The 20,483-nt window shown below is 40.4% G+C and overlaps 1 protein-coding gene across 2 annotated transcripts in view; it reads right to left on the reverse strand.

Annotated features, from left to right (window-relative positions):
• Positions 1 to 20,483, reverse strand: part of LOC126108808 (zinc finger protein 99-like) — a 230,277-nt gene that overhangs the window by 78,461 nt on the left and 131,333 nt on the right. For both annotated transcript variants that reach the window (XM_049914172.1, XM_049914173.1), the window contains 2 exons: positions 18,367 to 18,429; positions 2,319 to 2,408 (listed from right to left, as the gene is read on the reverse strand). In XM_049914172.1, the coding sequence (XP_049770129.1) occupies positions 2,319 to 2,408; positions 18,367 to 18,429 (153 nt within the window). The remainder of the gene's footprint in view (positions 1 to 2,318; positions 2,409 to 18,366; positions 18,430 to 20,483) is intronic.

The raw sequence follows: 20,483 nt of genomic DNA on the forward strand, positions 1-20,483 counted from the left end.
GCTCCCGGTATTTTACTCCTGCCACCTTCAGAATTTGAAACAGAGTATTCCAGTCAACATTGTCAAAAGCTTTCTCTAAGTCTACAAATGCTAGAAACATAGGTTTGCCTTTCCTTAATCTTTCTTCTAAGATAAGTCGTAAGGTCAGTATTGCCTCACGTGTTCCAACACTTCTATGGAATCCAAACCGATCTACCCCAAGGTCAGCTTCTACCAGTTTTTCCATTCATCTGTAAAGAATTCGCATTAGTATTTTGCAGCTGTGACTTATTAAACTGATAGTTCGGTAATTTTCACACGTGTCAACACCTGCTTTCTTTGGGATTGGAATTATTATATTCTTCTTCAAGTCTGAGGGAATTTCGCCTGTGTCATACATCTTGCTCACCAGATGGTAAAGTTTTGTCAGGACTGGCTCTGCCAAGGCTGTCGGTAGTTCTAATGAAATGTTGTCTACTCCCGGGGCCTTGTTTCGACTCAGGTCTTTCAGTGCTCTGTCAAACTCTTCACACAGTATCATATCTCCCATTTCATCTTCATCTACATCATCTTCCATTTCCATAATATTATCCTAAAGTACATCGCCCTTGTATAGACCCTCTATATACTCCTTCCACCTTTCTGCTTTCCCTTCTTTGCTTAGAACTGGGTTTCCATCTGAGCTCTTGATATTCATACAAGTGGTTCTCTTTTCTCCAAAGGTCTCTTTAATTTTCCTGTAGGCAGTATTTATCTTACCCTAGTGAGATAAGCCTCTACATCCTTACATTTGTCCTCTAACTATCCCTGCTAAGCCATTTTGCACTTCCTGTCGATCTCATTTTTGAGATGTTGGTATTCTTTTCTGCCTGCTTCATTTACTGCATTTATGTATTTTCTCCTTTCATCAATTAAATTCATTCTCTCTTCTGTTACCCAAGGATTTCTACTAGCCCTCGTCTTCTTACCTACTTGATCCTCTGCTGCCTTCACTATTTCATCCCTTAAAGCTACCCATTCTTCTTCTACTGTATTTCTTTCCCCCATTCCTATCAATTGTTCGCTTATGCTCTCCCTAAAACTTTCTACAGCCTCTGGTTCTGTCAGTTTATCCAGGTCCCATCTCCTTAAATTCCCACCTTTTTGCAGTTTCTTCACTTTTAATCTACAGTTCATAACCAATAGATTGTGGTCAGAGTCCACATCCGCTGTGGAAATGTCTTACAATTTAAAACCTGGTTCCTAAATCTCTGTCTTACCATTATATAATCTATCTGATACCTTCTAGTATTTACAGGATTCTTGCATGTATACAACCTTCTTACATGATTCTTGAACCAAGTGTTAGCTATGATTAAGTTGTGTTCTGTGCAAAATTCTACCAGGCAGCTTCCTCTTTCATTTCTTAGCCCCAATCCATATTCACCTACTACGTTTCCTTCTCTTCCTTTTCCTGCTATCGAATTCCAGTCACTCATGATTATTAAATTTTTGTTGCTTTTCACTACCTGAATAATTTCTTTTGTCTCGTCATACATTTCTTCTATTTCTTCGTCATCTGCAGAGCTAGTTGGCATATAAACTTGTACTACTGTGGTAGGTGTGGGCTTTGTGTGTATATTAGCTACAATAATGCGCAAACTATGCTGTTCATATTAGCTTACCTGCACTGCTATTTTTTTATTCATTATTAAACCTACTCCTGCATTACCCCTATTTGATTTTGTATTTATAATCCTGTATTCACCCGACCAAAAGTCTTGTTCCTCCTGCCACCAAACTTCACTAATTCCCACTATATCTAACTTTAACCTATCCATTTCCCTTTTCAAATTTTCTAACCTACCTGCCTGATCAAGGGATCTGACATTCCATGCTCCGATCCGTAGAACGTCTGTTTTCTTTCTCCTGATAACGACATCCTCTTGATTTGTCCCCTCCCAGAGATCCGAATAGGGGACTATTTTACCTCTGGAATATTTTACCCAAGTGGACGCCATCATCATTGAATCATACAGTAAAGCTGCATGCCCTCGGGAAAAATTACGGCTGTAGTTTCCCCTTGCTTTCAGCCATTCACAGTACCAGAACAGCAAGTCTGTTTTGGTTAGTGTTACAAGGCCAGATCAGTCAATCATCCACACTGTTGCCCCTGCAACTACTGAAAAGGCTGCTGCCCCTCTTCAGGACTAGAAGACCACAAAAATTCTTGAAAATAGCTGGTATCATAGGTTTCAATTTTTCACCATCCATGACAACTTAGGTTGAATGCCCCATATTTGTGTCATGACACTCTTGCTACACTTCCTGCACAATATAGTGCTTGTGTGAAAACTTACATTATGCTCAGGTCCATCAGCATGTTTCAGTTCAGGATCTTGCTTTAGCCAAACACTACAGCCTTCAGTCTTTAATGGGTCCACAAGAAACTGAAAAAAGGAAAATAAAGTGATGTGATCAAGGATTCAGTGCCTTACTTTTACATGGCTCTCTTGGAGAGGAGTAGGGGAGCAGGAACACACACACACACACACACACACACACACACACACACACACACACACACACACACACACACACACAGAGAGAGAGAGAGAGAGAGAGAGAGAGAGAGAGAGAGAGAGAGAGAACTTTCAAACAGATCTTCTATAGCAACTGTCAAGGCCGTAACACTCATGATCACATATATTCATCAATTAGAAACAGGCAGCAAGAAAATGTGGTGCCACAATTCAAATATTTCAAACCAAAGCTTTGTTTATTCTTGGAGGCTGGCACAACAGTAAGTGACTGGCCCCGAAATATCAATCAAAATTATTTCTTACATACTATGCAGCAACCAGTATACAGAGTAGCCATACAAATTATGAAAGTGGGTGCGTTTTATATCACCTCCTAAACCACTGGTTTGACTTCAGCCAAGCAAGGTACACATATTTCTATCTAGACTAAAATACTAGGAAGGTAAGAACCAGCAACCTCCTATGGAGGTGGGAGGGATGATTTGGAGAGAGAAAGGGAAGAACAACACAGAGAGAGAGGTGGCAGGAACAGATGGACAGAGAGAGAGGGTAGCAGATGGACAGAGGTGGTTGGCTGATTGAATGATAAAAGGCACCAAACTACTAGATCATCCACCCCTTCTTCAAACAGGCAGGCAGGTTTACCTGACTGACCGTAAGCGAGAGCCTACCACACACAATCCAGAGGAAGAAAACCCTAATGTCTATGAAAAGTCAATGAAACCGATATAAGGAACAAAGAGAAAAGGGAGACAGAGGGCGAAACACAGGCAAGTTGCCCCATTTAGGGAGCAGCTGGAAGCACCTGAGAGCAGAATGCAAAGAGGGGACATACATGCCCTAGTCCCTGCCACGTACTAGAGATACTCTACTCAGAAACTGCCTAGGAAAGACTAGCAACACAGACAGGGCAAGAGAAGTACAGAGACAAAAGATTAGTTTGTCTAACACACCATGTGAAAGGTGTGAAGAAGAGTAAAAGAGCACTAAGTCATCCTGAATAAAATGTAAAACTAAGTCACCCACTGTAGAATCATCAGGGGTAGCAAGTTAGGGAGATTAAGATTCTGCCACTGTTGAATGGGAATTAAGACCATGGGGTGGCACTGGAGGAAATGACCATAAGTCAGCCAGATACGGCTATTGTGCAGCTGGATAAGGACGGTAGAATCCTTGTGAGAGGCCTGCATAAACCTCCATAAATTCATGGTCTACATTATCACTGGTCGTCTGAAGTCAGAGTGATCCATTCCATATTTCAGGTTCATAAAACTTGATGGTGTAATACTGACCAGAGGTCTGTTTCCAGAATAGTTTGGCCAAGCTATCAGCAAGTTCATTCCCAGGGATCCCAACATGACCCAGAGTCCAAACAATCATCACTGAGCATCCACATTGCTCAAGGGCATACAGGGAATATTGGTTAGCAATGACCAGGGGATGCTGAGGGTAAGGCTGCTTGAGAGATTTAAAACTGGTAAAGAGTTTCTGCAGATGAGGAAGGACCCTCCACTGGAGGAAACGATATGCTCAAGAGCATGAGAGAGGGCTAGCAACACTACAGCTTCCAGCTAGGAAGGCAGTTCAGTATGACCCATTACAGTGTAAGCAAAGCCCATGTGATCAGCAACCATCAAGCAATCAGCAATCAAGCAATCCTGCTGAACTCCAGGATGTACCAAGAATGGAGAAAAATTGGTTGCAGTGGGCCTCAGGAGGGATCGTGTCTTTCTGACCTCATGATGTGTCAAGACAAAGCTGTAACCAATGGGTTCCCCACAGAGGTGTACGTGAGTGGGCGCAGAGGAGACGTGGATGAAAAAATAACTGGAGTTTGGAGGGGAGGGACAGGGTGTGAAATGCGATCAAAACTCCTGATCTGGGCCACCATTGTGGAAGATGGCTTTCCGTATTTGGAAAGAGGGGATGGTAGTTTAGATGCTTAGGGGAGTTGGAAGCATAGGTAGCATAACTGACAAGGTGTTGTTGGCACCTGATACACAATGAATGGACCCCAGCCTCTATGAGTAATCTGTCCACAGGACTACTTCCAAAGGCTCCTGTTTCATATCAAACCCCATAGTGGTGTATGAGATACTGTACCCACAATGATGAGGATAATGCCGAACCATATGCCACACTCCCATAACCAAGCCAGGGTTGTATCATGGGTTTGTAAAGTTGCAGAAGGGTAGTGCACTCTGCACCCCTGCTGATGTTACTCAGGGGACAAAGTGTACTGAGGTGTAGCAAGCACTTTCACTTACACTGCCAAAGATTGGAAATTCACATCAACTAAGAATCAAAGGTCAGTCCTAAAAATCAGTAAGTTCCTGCCACATTGAGTAGTTCATCATTAAGATAAAGTTCTGGTTGTGAACGAACCATTCGATTTTGACAGAAAACCGTGACATGGGTCTTGGCAGCTGAAAACCAAAAGCCATGGGTGAGTGCCCTTAACCATGTCTTTCGTATGGTGCCTTGCAGTCTACATTCAGCAAAACCCACACTACAGGAGCAATAGTAAGAGGAAGAAGTAGTCAGCATACAAGGATGGTGATACTGATGACCTCACAGCTACAGGTGACAATTGATGGCTTGTAGAAAGACAAGGACACACAGTACAGAGCCCTGCAGGACTCCATTCTCTTGGATATTAGGAGTGTTGTGGAAAGTACCAGCTACAACCCAGAACATACACTATGAAAGGAAATTATAGATAAAAATTGGGAGTGGGTCCCACAGACCCCACTCGTGTAAGGCAGCAAGGATATGTTGTCACCTCCTGGTGACATACAGCTTTTGCAGATCAAAGAAGACAGCTATAATGCATTGACATTGGGCAAAAGCTGACTGACTGGCAGACAGCAGTCAAACCACATTATTAATAGTGTAACAGCCTTGGCAAAAACCACCCTGGGATGCAGCCAGAGGACCCCAAGACTCAATGAGCCACACAGCCACCAGCTCATTGCGCATTCAAGCAGTTTAAAGAGAACATTGGTGAAACTGACTGGGTGATAACTGTCCATCTCTAGAAGTACTTACCCAGTTTCAGCACTGTGGCAATGATGCTTTCTAATTGTTGTGATGGGAACTTGGGAACTGGCCCTTGGTCCTGATCCAGTTACAGATGGCAAGGATATGATGCTGACAACCCAGTGATAGGTGCCTGGTCGTATGGTTGTGTGTGTGACCTGGCCCTGGGGCTGTATCCGAGCAGAAGGCTACGCCACTGATGAATTCCCACTCAATGAAACTTTATACAGCTCCAGATGGCATGTAGTAAAAGATAATTGCTTTTGCTCCACCCATTGCTTGAGAAAATGAAAGACAGGTTGATAATTCTCAGATGCTGAGATTCTAGCGTACACAGAGCAAACTGTTGGGCAACGGTGTCTGGGTCAGTGGAGACAGTGCAATTTCAAGGTAATAGCAGATACACCTACTAGTGTCTGATGTATGCAGGCATGTCTCAAAGGAGAGGTATGTGGTCCAACAGTTGAAACATGCTGTTACCAGCGTTCTTGTTTACATCATTTCATCATGTGGTGCAGAGGGGTATGAAGCCAATTAAAGTAAATAGGATGTTCCATCGATTGACGCCACTAACGGTGCTGGAGAGCCAACCTACTATCGCTAATGGCCTCTGGAATTTCTGATGATTGGCAAGCTACTCTCTTCTGTCAGAGCAAGACCGAGGAACAGTGGATTGCTAAATCAGCTGTCAAAGAATGATAGCTATAATTATACTTTGGACTGCCTTGTTGATGCCCCAATGCGTTGGGGAGTCAAGGCTGACATGAAGGGCAAAAGCATTCTAGTCAATGATGTTGAGAGCCCATCTTGGCATGAATCCAGGGTAGTGATGCTGAAGGAGGGACAGGAAGATTGTGGGATGCTCACTATCACACACGTCATCAAGAACTCCCCAGGTGATGGATGGGAGAAGCCAAAGGCTGAAAATGAAAAGGTTAGTGACAGAGAAAACTGTGTGCCATGCTGAAGTGTGTGGGGGTATCAGTATTTAAGAGGCAAAGGTCAAGTTGTGCCAATAACTTTCCAAGGTCCTTACAATGACCAGTATCATGGTTAAAACTCACAAAGGGTTATGTGTATTGAAATTGCCCAAGATTAGGAAAGACTGGGGGGGGGGGGGTAGCTGAGAAATCAATGAAAACAATATGTCATGAGATGCTTTATCTTCAGAAGGAAGGTAAACACTGCAGACAGTACTATGCTGAAATGCACTTACTGGGACAGCCACAGCCTCCTAAGACGTATCAAGTGGCAAAAGTTTTCTATATGGCATATCCAGAACGTATGTGCAAACTCAGTTACAGGTTTCATTGTGTGGTGCAAATTGGGGCCTCAGGGGTTGCTGGAATCTCTGCCTTGGCCACAGGAGTTTAACAGGTAGGACATGCTGGTGCGGGGGCCCACTGAAAGGTCCTGCTCCTCCTCAAAGCACTTTTCTTATCTTTCCTCTCCTTGGAGGATTTTGATGATGGCAAGGGCTTCTCTGAATCTGTTTCCAGTAAAGATGAAGATCATAAAGCAGTGCGACCAACAGTCTGTGGCTCCTTCAGCCACTTGCTGGTGTCCAGTTGTAGTCCAGTGCAACCCAGGGAAGGAAGTGTCCCTGAAAACCCCTTCCTGACAAGAGATGCAAGTAGAAGCTTATTCGCATCAGGCTGGGAGGTGGGGACAAATGTTCCTGGTAGATGGGAAGCTATTGATTCCAAAGCAGGTGTGGAGAAAGCAGCAAAAGGGGAGTTCCCAAAACATCAAGGGGGGAGGGGGGGTGGCGGCAGGGATGGTTGAGTGGCCCTGAGGGCTCACTACGGAAAGAGTAAAAGGCAGGAGTACATTGGCAGAGGGGAAAGTCTTTGAAGCTGTAGCATGTGACATTGTTGTACATGCTGGGGACAACTACTTTCACTTCCTTTTTGGCCTCTTTGCCAGTAGGTTTGTTCTGAGTCTTGTATATTGTTCACTCTCTAGAAAACAGTGTAACCTGGTGAGCAGGGAGTGTGGTGCTTTCCCAGTGGACACAGATGGGGGGAGAGGCACATGGGGCGATTGCAAGCAGTACTCGACCAGTCTCTACAGATGATAATAGTCCTGCAAGACATGCCCTAATCCCCCTAATTCCAGACACTTTAAGCATTAAGGGGAGGGGGGGGGGACCTACGATTTCACATCACATCGGTATTCCATCACCTTGACCTTTTCAGTCAATAAATCACCCTAAAAGGCCCCTGGGAAGGGGCGGGGGGGACACATTGACAGAGTATGGAGTGAAAGATAATGAAGGTCGAGGTGGTTAGAATTGGAGTAAATGCATATGCAGGTGAAGCCAAGAAGTCAATTACTTTTTCTTAAATAAAAGAATAAAAGTTCCATCAGTCTGAAAAACAATGCCATATCATTATTGCACAAAATATAAAACATGTAAGATGTCATGACAACTTTCTGCTTCTCTCCAGCATCACAGTCACAGTAGTGATGAGGTGAATTATGGATGCTATATACGTTACAAATTAAATTATTTTACATTTGAATGTAATTGTGAATTTGACTTAAATCTGTACAAATAAAAATAAATATAATCGTTTTGCTCGCACCACTAGTTATCCTTCAGAAGTCACAGAAAATAACTCATATATGTCATCTGGACACCCATAGTCGTCGTCTTAGGAACCCAAAACTAAAGACAAATTTATGATGAAAAGGTACAAGCAGTGACCTTTGATGTAAAAAGCAGTTACCACTTGTTTCACGTGCAGTACCATACAAATTCACAGCTCATTTACCACTTTCTCTAGTCAAATGGTGCAATGATGCAGCCACCTTCTTGGTACAATTAAAGCTCTCACTGAATGTTTAGGTATGCCACCAAAGTTAATTTTACAGCAATTTCCCTTTTGTTACATCCATATTTGTTCTCCCATGATCTTTCTTAAATCTCCTACCTCATGGGTGGACTTTCTCCATGCCCGCCATATCCAATATCACAAATTTATCCCTACGAAAGTAGTGGCACAACAAATTTATTTTTCAGGCCACTCAAATGAAAGATTCTCGTGGTATTTGCTGTAAAAAGGAAAAGAGAAAGGAAAAAGCTAACCGAGTGATACAATGTGTGTGGAACCAATACAGCACTTCTGCAGTAGTGATATTAGCAGGTGCATAAATATATTTGTGTTAATAATTTTCTTTTACTGTGTCTTTCTGTATGGGGAAAAAATACTGTAATCTTTTCACTATCTATATTTAGCTTTTCCTTATTTGTGGGAGTGTGAGAGTCTTGCTCTCATTTACTAATTTTCTCATTCATCTTAACCCTGGTGTCGCTGTCACTGCCATGTGACTAAGACAAACATCTGTTGAAAACCTAGCTCAGGGGGGTACATTACCAGTGTGACTTTGAAGTGGCCAAAAGTACATTTTAAATTCTGGCAGCATATGTTCTCAAAACAACTGAGCCACACATATAAGGTAAGCAGAGTCACTGCCAGATAGTCAGATTGAAAGTTACAATCTTCACGATAACTTGGATGTGATAAAAGTAAACAACTGCATTACTAGCTATTACCACAGACTTCAGTCAGTATTGTGCTTAGTGATATTAGAAATACAGGGAGCATGGCTGAGTGTGTATTGGTGCTAGACGTACCAGTGTTGCATTTTTCAGTGCAAATAAAGTGTTTATTTGAGAATAATTGGCATCTAATTTACCTACATCATAACAACATACTAAAAAGGATCGTTATGTACCAAGGAGAAAAAGTAGGAACATCTGAAGATTCCAGTCACCATTCAGCTGTAAAAACACCACCAGATGTAAAGACAGAGCCCAGCATATGGTCGAAACTTCCACAACAAAGTTCATCATCTGATTCCTTTAATCCTACAGTTATTGGCAGTCATATGGATATATTAGCATCAGGAAATATTAGTGATGATATAAAACACCAATTTCTCACAACTCCAAGGAAACCTGCAAAAGGTTGTATCTTTCCTACTTCCGAGCACAACAAGAGGGCTGGCTGAATGCAGACAAGTGCACGATAATCATTTTGAACAGTATCCGTGGCTGGTGTTTAAACAAATTAAAAAGGGACCTCTCTGTATTAACTATTCTATTTTTGTGAATAATAAAATGGTTTGAGCAAAGAAATCCATTCTCATCAAAATGCATTATAGTCGTCTTCTTTGACCTGCAAAAGCTGTATGTCACCAGGAGGTGACAACATATCCTTGCTGCCTTACACGAGTGGGGTCTGTGGGACCCACTCCCAATTTTTATCTATAATTTCCTTTCATAGTGTATGTTCTGGGTTCTAGTTGGTGCTTCCCACAACACTCCCCATATCCAAGACAATGGAGTCCTGCAGGGCTCTGTACTGAGTGCCCTTGTCTTTCTACAAGCCATCAATTGTCACCTGCAGCTGTGAGGTCATCAGTATCACCATCCTTGTATGCTGACTACTTCTTCCTCTTACTATTGCTCCTGTAGTGTGGGTTTTGCTGAATGTAGACTGCAAGGCACCATACGAAAGACATGGTTAAGGGCACTCACCCTTGGCTTTTGGTTTTCAGCTGCCAAGACCCATGTCACGGTTTTCTGTCAACATCGTATGGTTCGTTTACAACCAGAACTTTATCTTGATGATGAACTACTCAATGTGGCAGGAACTTACTGATTTTTAGGACTGACCTTTGATTCTTAGATGATGTGAATTCCCAATCTTTTGCAGTGTAAGTGAAAGTGACTGAACCACTAGCACAGTTTTCCAAACTTACTGCTAAAGATGATGGCCTCGAGACTCACTCTCAGCTCAAGTACCACATTGAAGCATCAACAGATGTAAAATTATTTTTGGCAACACACGGAATGCAAACTTGATGTCATAAATCAATTTTCAAGACAGAATGGAAAGCATTAGGGAAAACAGAGACCATTTTGTAGTTATAATAAAAACCATTGTATTTCACGGTAAGCAAAATATTCCCCTGCGGGCGGAGCATAGAGATGATGGGAGTCTATTAGAAAACGAAAATGATCATTAAAGTATAGTGAGTAACAAGGAAAACTCTTCCAAGATTTAGAATTGATGCTCGAGACTTGCAACTAAAACATCACCATGAGCCCACAAAAGTGAATGCCACTTACATACTTACAACAATGTGTAATGAACCTATTTTATGCTGTGAAACAGTGATGTTATTGAGAATACTGGAGGAAATCAAAGATATTTGTTATTACAGCATAATCTCCGATGAGACAACAGACATATTGTGCATTGCCTAACTGAGTTTAGCTGCAAGATATGTTGATTGTGATGGCAAATTACACGAAGTATTTTTGGGTTTCATTGACATCAATAAAGACAACGATTGTAGTGAAAACATTGATGATGAACCCGAAGAGTGTCAAGATGAGGAGCACTGTGATACTGGTGAAGTATGAGGTAAAACGATTCTAAGGAGAATGGAAAGCCTTTCTCTGTCCCTGGAGACCTTTGAGGGAATAGGCTTGATGGTTGCTCAGTTAATGTGTCAGAACTGAAAGGAGGTGAGGCTACAATAAAAAAGAAAGCTATCAACATGCACGTAGCATTGTGTCAAAGTCTTCAGCTCAACCTCGCCGTCTCTCTCAGTTGCAAAATTACAAGTGTGGGAAACTCTCTTGGTACTATTGAAGAAGTGGTATCATTCATTTCAGCATCTAGCAAGCTGTCTGCAATGTTTAGGCGTCACCTACAACACTCGCTGCAGTCACACTGTCAAACGAGATGAGTTGAGTGACATGATGCTGGTTTTTCAATTCGCAGCTGATCTCCAGACAGTTTTCAAAGTTCAAGAAATATAGCGTTGGAGGGATAGAACAACAGCTGCCAAAACCAATATTCTCTTTTGAGCTCTCTCTAATTGTGAGTTAATCACTCTGTTCACACTTAGTGACATTATGTGCATAACATACCCAGTTATCAAAATCTTGCAAGACCCTATCTTCGACGTTGCAATTACGAAAGTAAAATTAGATTTGATGCTCTAGGTGTATGACAGCTTGAAAGCTAATGCTCATAGCCACTTTGCTCTTATTGTTAAAGAGGCAAAGGTAGTTATGAAAGAACTGTGGAGATGAGTGTTCCTAGACATACAGTCAGACAAAGACACAGAGAAAACTGTGATCATACTGATGATGCTATGACATATTGGAATAGAACTTTTTATTCCAACACTGGACCAAGTTACAACTGACATGGGTAAACTTTTTGCTTAAGAAAATATTCATCATTTAAAATTCAACATACTTTTGCCCTTTCAACTACTGAAAGACAATGGTAATGATCTGGTGCACAAACTAAATCAGTGCTTAACTGAACTACTGTTCTTTGAAGAAGAATCACACTTTGTGATTAAAAAAGACAAATGGGACAGGTTCTTCAATACAAGCAAATGAGCATAAATGCCCTTAATGACTGTGATTCTGTTATGCAAGCATTGTCTCTCTGCCATAGATCAGACTAGACTACTTTGCACACACTGTACAAAATATTTGCTTGTCTACCTGCACCTGATACTACAGTGGAAAGAAGTTTTTCGACAGTGTGGTGTATAAAGACATGGCTGAGTTCGACAATGGAGGAGGATTGACTTAATGGCTTAGCTCTGTTGGACACTCATCCTGACATTAATTGTCATATTGACAATGTAATTAATCAATTTGCCAGGAAGAATAGGTGCACAGAATTCATCATTTAAGGAAGAGCACCACAAATGTAACTTTTTTATATCATAAGATGGCATTGTCTTGTATGTGTGTATAATCAGTTTAAATAAAACTTTACATGTGGCTTGATTATTATATACCATATTGTGACAATTGTTTTTACAAAGAAATGATCAAAAACATGGAATGCTGATATTACATGTTCATGTCCAGAACGTTGACCAAAGGATTGAAGTAAGGAAAACAAGTTCAGATTGTTGGAACAGGACATCTCCGAAAGAATGGCCACCACATATGTAATTAAGGTGACGTCAGCCAATGAGCCTTTCAGTGTAGATGCACACCATACTGGAACTATTACAGAAACCAGTGAGACACCATGTGTAAAGAGGATCATGAGCACGAGCGCTGCATCAGTAGTGGGTAAACAAGTTGAGAATTTGGATCTGACAGGAAGAATGCTACAGTAGTCTATGCAGATGTGATGACCAGTGTCTCCAGATGGCATAATCGTCAGTGCATCTGCCTAGTCAGCACAAGACTCCAGTTCAAATCCTGGTCCAGCACAAATTTCCAACCCTTCCCATTGATGTAAATTAATGCCCACAGTGAACTAATGTCTCTACTTCCTTTGTACCCTCAGTGATTGTGGCTGCAGGATCAAAATAGTGTCAGTCCCCTTGGACATGTCCAAAAGAATAGACAACACAAGCATATTTGTCTGTGTCGAGATTAGATATGAATAAAAATTTGTTTTGCAGTTATAGTGACTCCTTCCATTATTTTTAACCAAAAATATGGAATTTTACTTTGGGCTAACTTTCATGACCTTGTTTATTCAAAAATCTCTGCTCCTAATTCTATGATTACATTCCTTCCACGTTTTAGTAGTCAAGAGGTGCAATCCCATATTTTAGTAACTTTAAAGTGTATTTGCAGTATGTTGCACAGCTCTCAATTCTTCTGAATGAACAGCTACACAGTACAGTAATGCATTAGCCACCACTGGTGAAACATCAGAAAAACAGGAAGTTAGATATATTGCTATCTCTGTGTGTTTCATAGTTACTTCTTGAACAGTAGTACTAGAATATACATAACGTGTCCATGCCATGTGCAGATGGAGGAGCTGGCCTCAGTTCATCAACAGCTGAAGATGATTTTTGCCATGTTCAGCAGCATTCAGGATGCTGCCTATTGTACTAGTGCTGGCGGAATCAAGCTCATCACATGTGATGCCTAAGGTGCCACCTATTTTGCCCACTGGCTCTGCTGTCAAGACACCTTGTGGTGTACCCAATGTAGCTGTCCTCACCAAATGATGAGAGATGGGTGGTAACTGATAGTGCTGCTTGAGGCAGAGAGAGAATGTGGAGGCTGGCCTCACCCATTAAAGGGTCCAAATAGCCGCAAGTGGAGAGGAGTTTTCTAGTTAATCAGGAGCTCCAATGTCAAATGTATTATGGAGATCCTTAGGGAAATAGCTTCCCGTACTGGAAATGAATCCTTGGGGTACTGAATATGCTGGGGAGCCTCATCCAAGATGTGGAGAATGTCCTGCCTGTGGCTACCAAACATGCAAGGTGCAGCGGTCTGCAAGTTTTGGCTCATATTGGCACCAATGATGCTCGTCGTTTGGGTTCTGAGGTCATCCTCAGTTTATATGGACAGATAGCACAAATGGGGAATAGCCCTTGACCCACACATGAAATGCATGCAGCACACACAGTTTGCAGCGGCATTCCCAGATTAGATTGGAGTCCATTGGTTTGAAATGAGTGGAGGGTATCAACTAATAACTCCATCGATTCTTTGACAGCCTGGACTGCAGACTCCTGGACATGTGTTATGAGGTGAAGAATTGTAGGAATACTTCATTGGTCTGGAGTGCACTACACAAAGCAAGCTTTTTTTAGGCTAGGCAGTAGTTTGAGGACCTCTGATGAATGGACGCTAGTCAGTGCAGAGATAAAGAAATCAGACTGCATACAAAGTAAAGGCCATACTACCATCAAAAGGTTAACAGTAAATTCTTGATGTATTTCTAGTTCCTGATTTAATGCCCATCAGGAAAGTTGTCATGTTCAAAATACTCTTGGAACTGAAGTCTGGTTGAAACCTGAAGTGGAAACCCTTGAAATATGTAGCTAAGTATGGTACGTACACGGACGAGACAGATGAGACACCACTGGGATGGGAATGTCAGAAGAGTGGAGAGAAGAGGAAGGAAAAGAATGAATATGGATGAAATTCGTGCAATAAACAGAAGCACATTCTATTGGTGGTAACCCCTCATACACTTGTGAAAGTAGGATTCTCAGATTCAATAACATTTTTATATTGCCAACATATAACTATACTTAAAATACTTTTTGCCACAAGTAAGTAGGCAGTTATGGAAACATTCATTTTCAGTCCATATGTTTTGTGTGTTAGCTATGACTGTTGGACATCATCACAAGAGAAGGTATTTGTATGTGATAATGGTGGGTACTTCGCACCTATCTGTTTGTACCCTTCAGTTCTAATGAATCTTACTGCTTGAATGTAATTTGAAGTGTAAGGTAATGACTAACTGCACAGCAGAAGTGCTGAGTCACTGAAAGTCACATCAAATTAGCTAGCTGTCCCACATACACAGCTTCAGAACTATGGCCTCATTTTACAGGCTGACTACATTGCGGCAGCACTGTGAATGAACAAACTAAACAGCTTCACATGACCAGTAATTATGGGACCCACTTCCATTCTTGCAGATGAAATGATTTTTTTTTTCCAAGAAGAGCATTCACACAGAATTACAAAATCATTTAACAAGATTCTTACACCACTTAGTATGTCTATAGTTTTGCACCTATTTCCTGTGACTTTCTTACAAACTGGAATGGCCTTTGCCTTTTTCTATACATGTGATAAACCACTGTTCCATAAATGAACACTTCTCATGGCAGAGAGGAGTCAGTTCAGCATCATTTTTTGTGTGACTGAATCTGCTTACTACACTTTATGATCATGTGACCTCCCCTCTCCTCAGTATCTACTTTTGGTGTGCATTTCACATGGAATATAAGATTATGTAACTATTTATTCTGGTTACTTTTCTTCCATATTGTGTCCCCAATGCTATTATTACCTAATGAGAATAACTCTGGACCTACTTGCTAAATGCTTCTGCTCTTTTCTAGTATAGGTGACTCAATGGGTAATTGTGATGCTACAAATTCAAAGGTCCTTGATCATTGAACTGCAGGTATTATGTTACTGGTTGGGTAAATCAGTTCAGAGGTGTAGAGAGCAATAGCATATGGTAGTCAATAGGACTGTGTGTAGCAGAGAACTGCAGTGTTTAAAACATCCACACGGATGACAATTTTACCTCTAGTTTAATTTATCATTTACTTTTCTGTCATGTATTCCCTTCATGACAAAAGGAGATGACCGATCCTTGGCTCTGTCACATACTCCAGTTAACAACTTATTAGCCTTAGAAAGGGGCTTTCCAAGCTTAAAAAGCATGAGAATGCATTCAACATGGAATCTACAATTTGATTAGCTTCTTTCTGGCTACTGTGCATCTATGTCTACATAAAAACTCTGAAAGCCACCAAATGATGCATGGTGGATGGTTCCTTTAACTACTACTACTATTAGTAGTAGTAGTAGTAGTAGTAGGCATTTCTATCGTGTTCTGTATGTGGTGTCCTTTACATCTATCGTGTTCTATATGTGGTGTCCTTTACAAATGAACCACAATTTTCCCAATACAAAGAAAGTTGATCATTCCCGATCAACTACCATCCTTATGTGCTTGTTCCATTTCATATCACTTTGCTATGTCATACCTAGACATTTCATTGACCAGACTTTGTCAATCTGTACGGTACTAATGTTGTATTCTGACATTACGGGATTGTTTTTCCTACTCATCTGCATTCACTTGAATATTTCTACACCTGCCATTCATCACACCAAATAAAAAGTTTGTCCAAGTTAGCTTGTATCCTCTTAGTGATGACCCTTTCTCACACACAATGCATCAGCAGACAGCTGCTTATCAGATTATTTCATGTATAGGCAATAAAAATAGTCTTACAAAACATCTCTGTTGAAATTTTGATGATATTTTTGTCTCTTACAAACAGTCGCCATTGAGGTCAAAGTACTGGCCTCTGTTACTTGAGAGGTCTTCATGCCATTCACATATCGTGGAACCTATTCCATATGCTCAGACATCCATTAACAGTATGCTGTGGGGCTCTGTGTTAAATGCTCTCCGGAAATGTAGGAATGTGGAATCTAGCCTGTTGCCCTTCATCCATGGTTCGCAGTATATAATGTGACAGAAGACCAAAATGAGTATTGCGCAATATCCATGCTGATTTGTGGACAGAAACATTTCTGTCTCAAAGAAATTCATTATATTTGAGCTGAGGATGTTTTCAGGAACTCTGGAGCAAATAAATGTTACTGATACTGATCTGTAATTTTGCAGGTACATTCTCTTACCATTCTTATATACAGAGGCCACCTGAACTTTTTCCAAGCTGCCTGGGTCTTTGCACTACGTGAGAGATTTGCAATAAATGCAAGCTAAGTAAGAGGCCAATGCTGTAGAGTAATCTCTGAACAAATGATCTGTGATTCCATTTGGAAATGGCAACTATTTTGTTTTCAACTCTTTGAGTTGCTTCTCTACTCCAGGGATCATATAACTATGTCCCCAACACAGGAGTCTGTGTGACAGTGAAACAACAATATGTTTGTATGATCCTCCTGCACAAACTTGAAAACTCAGTACAGAGAGGGGTTGGTGATCATCACCTGCTTTCCTCCAAAGCAACACCAGACTGGTCAATGACTGCCTGGATAGAAGTCTTTGACTTAGTGATTTTATGTAGAACCAGAAATGTTTCATGTTCCCAGTAAAAATCTGTTGCTCATGTACGACAGTGGTAGTTGTATGCTTCATGCATCAATCTTTTTACAGACACACATATTTCCAATAACTCTTGCCTGTCACCAATGTGCATACTTTTTTTTAACTGAGTGCAGAACAGTGTTTCCCCAGCATTTTCAAATTTTGTTATTAAGCTGCAGTGGGTTTTTTCTGTCTGTAACCAAGTTACTCACCACATATTTACTCTGTGTGTGATTTACAGTCCATTTAACATTTGCCCATATTCCTCTATGTACAGCGTATCAGAAGTAAATGACATTCACCCATTGTCTAAATGGGATGCTAACAACTACTTATCTGCTCTTTCTAGAAAATTATTCTCCTAGCCTCCTTGAAGGATTCATGAACTTCATTTAGCATTGTTGCTGTGCTGGCATCATGATCACTAACCCCACTCTGTAGTTAAACTGTCTGTAAAGACAAGCCTGTTCATAGTTACAAGGTCTAAAGTATTTTAATTTTGTGTGGGCTGTCAAAGTTGCATCTTACGGCAGCTTTCAGGAAACTGTTCGAAAGTACTACACAAGACTGCCTGTCCATACCACCTGCAATGTACACACAGACATCTTAGTCTTTACTCAGTAGGTTATGATCACCTGCTTCTTATCCATTACTTTGTGTAGATTTTCCTTGAATGAGTCTGTAACTGTCACAGCAGTACAACATGGCGAATAAAAACATCTAATGTTGGAGTTTACATACACAGAACCATTAAGAGAACTGCTCATTACAACAGAAATCATAGCTTGAGTCTTGGGACTTGGTACCAATTTTCATATAACTTCATCAATGCAATCTCATGTAATTCTTATTTGTGCTTATAATGTCAAGATGCACTTCTACAAACTCACAAGCTAAAGTACTTCACCTGCTCAAAGATACTGCTTAAATCCATATGGGGTAAAGTGTAAAAACATTCTATTTTACCTGTTTCCTCATTTCCAATCTGGGGCATACTATAATACTGTAAGTCTTGTCATCCTTACCCTAAAGCAAAAACAGGACTCCTAAAGTGAATACACTTAATATTGATTACAATCACATTATTTTCACCACAACTCAGCAACAATCACATTATTTTCACCACAACTCAGCAACAATCACATTATTTTCACCACAACTCAGCAATGATTAATTACATGCAGTCATATAAATTCTAAAATTACCTCTTTAATTGCACTGTCCTGCAACTCTTCTTTTAGATTCATGTTGGATGGGTAAACCTGACCCTGTGGTATAAAATAACAAACTGTAGTAAGTACATTTAAGCAGTCACAGTCCTTCCACATTATATAAATGTATTACATGTATAAAGCACAACTGTCATACTTCTTAAGAATTAAATAGTAGTTCTGGGTAGGTGATCTCTTCCAAGTTTGAAATTCTGGGTGACGAGTTCACACAATGGTATATTTCAATGGGAGGCAGCAAAAAATTGTTAGACTAGTTAATGACAACGCCTTTGAAAATTCGTTATGATCTTCAACTTCAGCCTTCTCCCTATGCTATTGTCTTCAATCATATTTTCTAGCTTTGTTATCTTCATATGCATATAACGGTAGTGTAACCAAATAAAATAACACAGCTACTACCAGAAACAATGAAATCAATGTTGTTCATAAAGTTAATGTTGTTCATATCAAATGACACTATACAGTGTACACCAACTGTATGGGGGAGCGGAAACTGGACTGACAAGTGCCAGATCACTCATACTACTTTTACAATCAGAATCATAACATGTCTAGAACAGTTAAATCAAAACCTTTTGCTTCACTGAATGCTTATTTATACTAAAATTATTAAATAAAAAAAACACACACACACACACACACACACACACTGTGTGTTATCTGGTGGGGTTATTGTTAGATTTATTTGTTTTCGTCAGGTTGATTTAAAGTCTTTAATTGCATATTCTTCTGTTACTCATATAAGAACAGTTATTGGAGGGTTGATGACTATGAATTGATGGGGTTGTATAGGTTCTCTTTCTTTAATGGTTGGTCATGGTTTGTGTTCTTCTGGTTTATTTTGTTTAATATTATTTATGAGTGTTTAGGTAGACGAAGATTATTAATTAACAAGGGTATAATTAATTTGATACCAAGAATGGCTTTATGATGATTCCTTTTGAGCTCTTCTAATATAGCTGCTCCTCCTCCTTTAAATTTGGTAGGTGAACTTAGATTATTAAATAGAATTATGTCTTGATCTTCTTTTAGATTTTTTGCTTTAATTTTTTTGTCTTTTTTTAGAGCTGTTTATACTTTATAATTCCAATCCCAAAGAAAGCAGGTGTTGACAGATGTGAAAATTACCGAACTATCAGTTTAATAAGTCACAGCTGCAAAATACTAACGCGAATTCTTTACAGACGAATGGAAAAACTGGTAGAAGCCGACCTCGGGGAAGATCAGTTTGGATTCCGTAGAAATGTTGGAACACGTGAGGCAATACTGACCTTACGACTTATCTTAGAAGAAAGATTAAGAAAAGGCAAACCTACGTTTCTAGCATTTGTAGACTTAGAGAAAGCTTTTGACAATGTTAACTGGAATACTCTCTTTCAAATTCTGAAGGTGGCAGGGGTAAAATACAGGGAGCGAAAGGCTATTTACAGTTTGTACAGAAACCAGATGGCAGTTATAAGAGTCGAGGGGCATGAAAGGGAAGCAGTGGTTGGGAAAGGAGTAAGGCAGGGTTGTAGCCTCTCCCCGATGTTATTCAATCTGTATATTGAGCAAGCAGTAAAGGAAACAAAAGAAAAATTCGGAGTAGGTATTAAAATTCATGGAGAAGAAGTAAAAACTTTGAGGTTCGCCGATGACATTGTAATTCTGTCAGAGACAGCAAAGGACTTGGAAGAGCAGTTGAACGGAATGGACAGTGTCTTGAAAGGAGGATATAAGATGAACATCAACAAAAGCAAAACGAGGATAATGGAATGTAGTCAAATTAAGTCGGGTGATGCTGAGGGAATTAGATTAGGAAATGAGACACTTAAAGTAGTAAAGGAGTTTTGCTATTTAGGGAGTAAAATAACCGATGATGGTCGAAGTAGAGAGGATATAAAATGTAGACTGGCAATGGCAAGGAAAGCGTTTCTGAAGAAGAGGAATTTGTTAACATCGAGTATAGATTTAAGTGTCAGGAAGTCGTTTCTGAAAGTAGTTGTATGGAGTGTAGCCATGTATGGAAGTGAAACATGGACGATAACTAGTTTGGACAAGAAGAGAATAGAAGCTTTCGAAATGTGGTGCTACAGAAGAATGCTGAAGAT

The sequence above is a fragment of the Schistocerca cancellata genome, chromosome 11, assembly GCF_023864275.1.
Source record: "Schistocerca cancellata isolate TAMUIC-IGC-003103 chromosome 11, iqSchCanc2.1, whole genome shotgun sequence".
In the NCBI taxonomy this organism is placed as follows: Eukaryota; Metazoa; Arthropoda; class Insecta; order Orthoptera; family Acrididae; genus Schistocerca; species Schistocerca cancellata.